This window comes from Physella acuta, unplaced genomic scaffold (genome assembly GCF_028476545.2).
Source record: "Physella acuta isolate Inbredline_101_S28 unplaced genomic scaffold, ASM2847654v3 ptg000281l, whole genome shotgun sequence".
In the NCBI taxonomy this organism is placed as follows: Eukaryota; Metazoa; Mollusca; class Gastropoda; family Physidae; genus Physella; species Physella acuta.
The window spans coordinates 788,222-795,579 of record NW_026731800.1 but is presented as its reverse complement, the minus strand read 5'-3'; the positions used below and the strand labels follow the sequence as shown (position 1 = coordinate 795,579).

The following is a 7,358-nucleotide window of genomic DNA, read 5'->3' as shown; positions in this document are numbered from 1 at the left end:
GTACCATCATCACAACCTAAAGCAAAGTGTCAAGTTTAATATGGTCATCACAAACTACAGCAGTGTCAAGTTTTGTACCGTCATCACAAACTACAGCAAAGTGTCAAGTTTTGTATTTTGTACTGTCATCAACCACTACAACAAAGTGTCAAGTTTTATATGGTCATCACCAACTACAGCAAATTGTCAAGTTTTGTATGGTTATCACAAACTACATCATGTCAAGTTTTGTAAGGTTAACAACAATGACAGCAGTGTCTACTTTTGTACTGTCATCACCAACTACAGCACAGTGTCAAGTTTTGTATGGTTATCACTAACTACAGCACAGTGTCAAGTTTTGTATGGTTATCACTAACTACAGCACAGTGTCAAGTTTTGTACTGTCATCATCAACTACAGCACAGTGTCAAGTTTTGTACTGTCATCATCAACCACAGCACAGTGTCAAGTTTTGTACTGTCATCACTAACTAGTGCACACACAAAAAAACAATCACATTTTTAACAATTTAATATATAACATATAGTACATGACTGACAGGGTGTAGCCTATTCTACTTTATCTGCTTGTATGAAGTCTTTCGTGTAGGTCTATACTTGAGCAGTTCACCATACTTCTGTAACAACAGCTTCCAATAACAGGACACATCATCCAGTCGCAAATGTTCTGTTATAAATTGCCTCCCCCTTAGAAAAGAAAACGTGTAATCAAACTTCATTCAAATATTGGTATGAGATATTTTTAACTATCACATTTGAAAATTTTCAATCTTTTTATTTCAGCCTTACAACTCAACATTTATCAAATATTCGCCAGTTTTCTTCCTGATGACAAACAGGACAACAAAAACCAGAATTGTCACATTCTTGAGTCTTGACTTAGTCAACAATTCAGACTCATCTATAAACATCCCTCATCCAACTCTATCAGCAAAACAATTCATTAGACCCAGCTTTACATCACACTTAATGATCATTTGGTTGAATAAACAAAAAAGGCTGAGCGCAAACTCTTTGGAATTGCAAACCCTACACGACCTAAACTAAACTGGCACTACAAACACAAACTCACAAATATGAACTCTGAACTTTCAACCTAGCTGAGATATTTTTACAAGGCTATAAAGGAAACTACTTCAAATACAGCCTCATAAATATAAACTCTTAATTTAATTTTCAACCTAGCTGAGATATTTTTACAAGACTAAATGGGAAGCAACTTCTCTACACACAACAGCTAACATCCATACCACAACACACTTACCTTTCTGCAATGCCTTGCATCAAGTCTTGGTTATTCTTTGCAAACACAAGCAGGTCTCTACAACAAAGACAAAAGATTTCTTCAAACTTACAGTTTTTAAAAACTAATCTACAAAACTTCACCAAGCAATAGGCAGGTAAAAAAAATTATTGTCTACAACTTTTGCAAAAGTGATGTAAAACTAAAAACAACCTCAAAAAAGTATAGGCAAAAAAATTCATTGTCTACAACATCTCCCCCAAGTAATATAAAACAAAATAACTTCACAAAATTATAGGTAAAAAAAAATCTTGTCTGCAACACTGCCACCAAGTGATGTACAAAATAATGACTTCACAAAGTAAACTATTAGGTACATAAACCACCATCAACAAACAACATTTTTTAATGCACTGTTGGGACGGAGTGGTCTAGGGGTAGAGAGCTGGACTGCTAATCCGTAAGTCTCAAGTTCGAATCCGGGTTCTAGTCAGTAGACCGTCCCTGAGTCCACCCAACTCTGATGGGTACCTAACTCACAATAGGGAAAGTAAAGGCGGCTGGGCATAGTGCTGACAACACTATCTCTTCATATGCCGAGGTCACAGAAAAAAGTGAACTCTACTTCACTTGCCCCATAGACCGTCAGGTTTGAAAGGGAAACTTTTACTTTACAAACATCTCTAAAAAAATAATCTGTAAATAAAACCATCATCTGCAAACACTTCACTAAATCAATGGGTTAAAAAAACAGTGCCCCACCTAACTTGAGAGAGATCAGAGCTGACAGGAACATAGTGCACCCACGGCTTTAAGGCGGGGTAGAAGAACTCTAACCAATCGTTGCCCACGTGAAAGACCGTTGAGTTGCACAAAAACAGATGTTTGAGCCTGAAACTGGCAGCCACACCTCGAAAGTTAAACAGGTACCTGTAGACGACAAGAGATGGTTTACCTGCTGAGCTGCAGAGATTTGTTGTAAGTGGCACATTACAAACTGGTTGTATGAGATGTGTTGTAGGCCTGAAAGCACGCATCATTTTATATTTTTTTAAAGGTAACTTTTGAAACAAAAATTCTTTAGTTTCTCAATAATATACTTATATATATATATATATATATATATATATATATATATATATATATATATATAAACAAATACATTTCTTGTTATACAAATAATACAAAATATTAGAACCTATCATTTGAGATTAAATTTTACTAAAGTTCATGTACATATAAAACTAAATAAATTTTGTATATATATATATATATATATAAACAAATACATTTCTTGTTATACAAATAATACAAAATATTAGAACCTATCATTTGAGATTAAATTTTACTACAGTTCATGTACATATAAAACTAAATTAATTTTGTATCATGATGTATTGGTTATTGGAGAAAAAAATTACTTTTTATTTAATTACATTTAAGTTACTTTTAATTATTTTTTAATTTCATATTACATAAGAGTTTAAGACATATATTTTGCTCAGGTGATTGGCTTTTGGGGCCAATATTATTCATGCATATGTCCAATGGGTATTCAAATGTATGTCCACCACACATTTAAAATACAGATAGAAAATGAGATAGACTTTACCTACCTATATCTACAATGTTCTTCTAATTTAACTTCTGTGGCTGGGGCTCTGTACAATGTATCCTACATGATGATGATGAGAGAGAAATGTTTATGGACACAGTGACAAGGCAATGGTTAAAGACACAAACATAGAGCAGAGCAACTCACCTCGTCTGACTTCCACGCTTGATTTTTTGTGTACTGGGCATCAACTAAAGTGGGCTCCTTGCGAGACAAAAGAATTAAGGGATCTCTTTCTGCGCTAGTTCTTGATCCACGAAAATAGGCTAAATCGTCTTTTTTCTCCCAAGGCCAATTTTCAGCTGCTCTTAAAAAAAACAAATAAATTTTAAAAGTTAGACAACTTAAGCTGTAAGTTACCCTTTCAGACCAGCAGTTTCTGTTATCTCAGCATTGAAAGAGACAGTGTGGTCAATTCTATGCCCAGCCCCTGTATTTTCCCTACAGTGAGTCAGGTACCCATCAAGGCTGGGTAGACTCAGGGACATACTATGAACTCAAACCCCGGAGACGTTCAGGTTAGTCGTCTTTCACAGTACAAGAACTGATCAACCAATATTTAAAATCAACAACAAGTTGTTTAAAACTCACTGGGTAATAATATCTCTCTGCAGGTCCCATCGCCCTAATCCAGTGGGATAAATAGGCCAAACTGCAGGCCCTCCTTCCCAAAATGTCCAGGCTGGATACATGATATCCCAGTGGTCAGTCAGCTGTCAACAGATCAAGACACCAAACTAGAACCAGTATACCAGTCACGCAATAGATAATACAAAGTTTTTCAGATATTATTTTAACTAAAAACTTACCACTTTGCTAAAGGAGAATACAGGTAAAGGCTTTAATCTTCGTGGCACTTGCGGCCAATCGTGAAGACACCAAACTAGAACTAGTATACCAGTCAGACAATAGATAACAAAGTTTTTCAGATATTATTATTACTAAAAACTTACCACTTTGCTAAAGGAGAATACAGGTAAAGGCTTTAATCTTCGTGGCACTTGAGGCCAATCATGAACATTTATAACCAGGTCCATGTCAGACAAAGTTGGTAGAATTTGTAGAATGAAGTGCTCAACTCCACTGCATCTAGTTAAAGAAGAAAAAAATTAGGAGATAAACATATCCAAAATCATTTGACATCAAACTATTTTAACTGTAATATGCAACAGATAGATCTGTATATAGATCTATATTTTGTAAAGTAAAATTACAAGTCGGCTTAAAATGTTCCCTCCTTTCTTACAGAAGAATTTTAAAAATTTGTGCACTGTAACTTGATGAAATTACATGACTACTAGTTTTAGAAGTCAAACAGGAAATTACTTACAGTGGATGTCTATTTTATTCTGACAAAAATAAAATGGGAGACAACTCACATTTTAATAAAAACAATATGTACTATTTAAAAATTACCTTGATGGAAACATACATTCATCTTGTCTGTAGAGTTTGTGATCAATGATCTGGTAGTGTACACCAAATCTTACGGCAGCTTCTATGTCTTCTTTGGTAATTCCACCCCGCCATACAGACAAATCATCAACTAAAACACTTCACAAAGAGGAATAAGTAAAAATAAAAAGTAGGAACATTAAAAAATGGAAGTTATTGTTCTAAATTATAGTATAGTATTCATGTGTTATTGACAAAAACTAAAACACTTCACAAAGAGGAATAAGTAAAAATAAAAAGTAGGAACATTAAAAAATGGAAGTTATTGTTCTAAATTATAGTATAGTATTCATGTGTTATTGACAAAAAAATGGTGTAAAATTGTAAAATATATGACTAAAAAGTAAACATGCTAATTAGTAAATGCAAGCCTGTTAATGATAATAAGCCATGACCATATGATATTTTCTACAAATTTAAATATACTATTACATATAACTATTCAATACCTTGAAAAGCAAGAACAGTCTTCATTGCTGCAATCATGGTACCCAGCAATACTGTCTTTGATTAGCTCTCTATAGTACTCCCACTGGGACGCTAAGAAAGTTTGGGTTTAGGGTTAAAATAGTTAAATAAATAATACATTTTACAAATGGCTGCTGTTTATATAGCAAATCTTGCTCGCAATATAAAAAGCGGCCATCTGTATGTTAGAGTGGCTTCCCCTGAATCTTGCGCTATAAGTTTAGAATAAAAAAAAATAAACAAGATAGCTGCTAGATCTATAGTAAATGAGCATGGTTGCATCTGTTGGAAACATCGCTAGTCTTCATTTATTACTGAAAAGTTTTAATTCCATTGTTTAAAAAACAGGTACATAAATGAAACAAGGAAACATTTTTGTATTTTTCAAAACATAAATCCTCCTGAAAATGTGAAATAATTATTAAAATTTAAAGAGTCACCTGTTTTTCACATCACTAGTCGCTGGCGATTTTACTTTAATTTTACGTACCTAAAAAAACGATAGATTACAAAGATTTAGAAAAGTAGGGGTCGGCGTGGTCGAGTCGGTAAAGCTCATGGTTGCTAAACCAAAAAGTCTTGAGTTCGAACCCTCAGGCAGATGAGGCTCGTTAGCTGGGGACAGCCACTCTTCTAGGAGAGACAACTCCAAAATCAAACAACTGCTGCCTTGTAGTTTGTTCTTGGTTAGACAAAGGCTATGGAAGCAAATCCAAAAAGAAAAGCAGGCTGAAATCGGAGTCAATGGCCTCAATTTCAATGGCGCATAAAGTTAAACAGTTGACACGTAATCCTTAATTCAAGTTAATTGTGATGGAAGCATGGTCGAGTCGGCAAAGCTCATGGTTGATAAATTCGAAAACAAGTCTCGAGTTCAAACCCTCTAGCAGATAAGGCTCGATCCCTCCCAACACTAAAAATTTTGGTAATCTATCGTTTTGGGTACGTAAAATCGCCCGCGACTAGTAATGTGAAAAACAGGTGACTCCATAAATTTTAATAATTATTTCACATTTTGAGGAGGATTTATGTTTTAAAAAATACAAAAATGTTTCTTTGTTTCATTTATGTACCTGTTTTTAAACAATTGAATTAAAACTTTTCAGTAATAAATGAACACTAGCGATGTTTCCAACAGATGCAACCATACTCATTTACTATAGCAGCCATCTTGTTTAAGTTTTTTTTTATAGCGGATATAGCGCGAGACAGGGGGAAGCCACTCTATTTTACAAATGGCTGCTGTTTATATAGCAAATCTTGCTCACAAACACTGCTGTTTAAAGTTAATTTCTGGCATATAATATTGATATATTTACTATTTAGCCATTGATTTATGTTTATTATTCATTTATCTATAATATTTGACACAAATATATCACAATATACTTCTACTAAAGCCTTGACAATGAGGTAACTTTTTCGTACATTAATAGCCGCGGGCGATTTTACGTACCCAAAACGATAGATTACCAAAAATTTTTAGTACTAAAAAAATTAAGATTCTAAGATTAAGATAAGAATTAAGAACGAAGAAGAAAAGTAGAAAGTTCTGGCCACAAATTAAAACTTAGGCTACAGCTTACCTTTTGTATATTTTTCTTTTTCGTGGGTGGAATCTCCGGATACTCGAAGTAGAATAGCAACTGAGAACAGAATTTTGGTTAATGTTATGATCATTGTTTTGTAAAATTGTGGTTACGATGAAAGGAAAATGAAAGTGGATTTGTTTATTTAAAAAACAGCTTCCGTGAAATACAACTTTTTAATAAGAACTTAAAGAAGCGAACGGAAGTTGTTTTCACATAACGGAACAAATTTACTAATTAAATTTTTTTTTAAATAAAAGAAAAAGTTCCCTTTTCGAACCTGATGATCAATGAAGCAAGTAAAATTGACTTAGGGTTAGTAGTCGTTAGCCCCGCAATTCCCCTTTTTTTATAATGATATGTTAGTCTAAAATAATTTTAAAATTTCGTGTATTTTCAAAAAGTAGGCTAATCGTTAACTGTGTTCCCCCCCCCCCGAAAAAAGTCTACCGCCCCCCCCCCCTCCCCCGAACGAGATGGAATTTATATAGCAAACATATACTTTTACTAGTGTCCGCCCCCCCCCCCCCGGAAAAGGGTGACCGCCCCTCCCCCTCGAAAATATCAAGTGCCCCCCCCCCCCCCCCCCGGCGAAAAAAGTCTGTAAGAAACACTGAGCCATATTGCACTAGAAGTGCTATCCACACACATACGAATATATAAGCAAGATTGGGGGCAGGGCCGGCGCTACCTATAAGGCAAACTAGGCGGTCGCCTAGGGCGCCATTCCTAGGGGGCGCAAACGGTTTAATCGCTATTATCAAAAAGTACCTAATAATTAATAACTTGTATTAAGCAGTAGCGATCTATTTCGGCACCCAGGACCAGTAGGGTTGAAATTTTCAAACTTTCGATTTGCACCCCCCCCCCCCCTCAAACTTTCGATTTGCATCCCCCGTCATACTTTATATATATATATACCGAGGGTCTATGGGTGGTTATGACCCCCCATAACCCCCCCCCCCCCCCTGCCTACGTCACTGCCC

At 35.1% G+C, this 7,358-nt stretch overlaps 1 protein-coding gene across 1 annotated transcript; it reads right to left on the bottom strand.

Annotated features, from left to right (window-relative positions):
• Positions 1-490: 490 nt before the first annotated feature.
• On the bottom strand, positions 491-6,475 carry LOC131939502 (protein O-glucosyltransferase 1). Its single transcript, XM_059297832.1, has 10 exons — positions 6,370-6,475; positions 4,765-4,855; positions 4,277-4,414; positions 3,814-3,949; positions 3,452-3,573; positions 3,008-3,167; positions 2,862-2,920; positions 2,008-2,175; positions 1,267-1,323; positions 491-689 (listed from the first exon to the last, which is right to left on the bottom strand). The coding sequence occupies exons 1-10, from the start codon at positions 6,461-6,463 to the stop codon at positions 557-559; spliced, it is 1,158 nt and encodes a 385-aa protein (XP_059153815.1). The 5' UTR covers positions 6,464-6,475; the 3' UTR covers positions 491-556.
• Between the last annotated feature and the right edge of the window lie 883 nt (positions 6,476-7,358).

Excerpts from the sequence above, each read along its gene's own strand:
- LOC131939502 (XM_059297832.1), bottom strand. The coding sequence starts at position 6,463 with ATGATCATAACATTAACCAAAATTCTGTTCTCAGTTGCTATTCTACTT. Across the intron at positions 2,921-3,007 it reads AAGCGTGGAAGTCAGACGAG|GATACATTGTACAGAGCCCC; the intron begins GTGAGTTGCTCT and ends ATCATCATGTAG. Across the intron at positions 2,176-2,861 it reads GAAGAACATTGTAGATATAG|GTACCTGTTTAACTTTCGAG; the intron begins GTAGGTAAAGTC and ends TGTCGTCTACAG.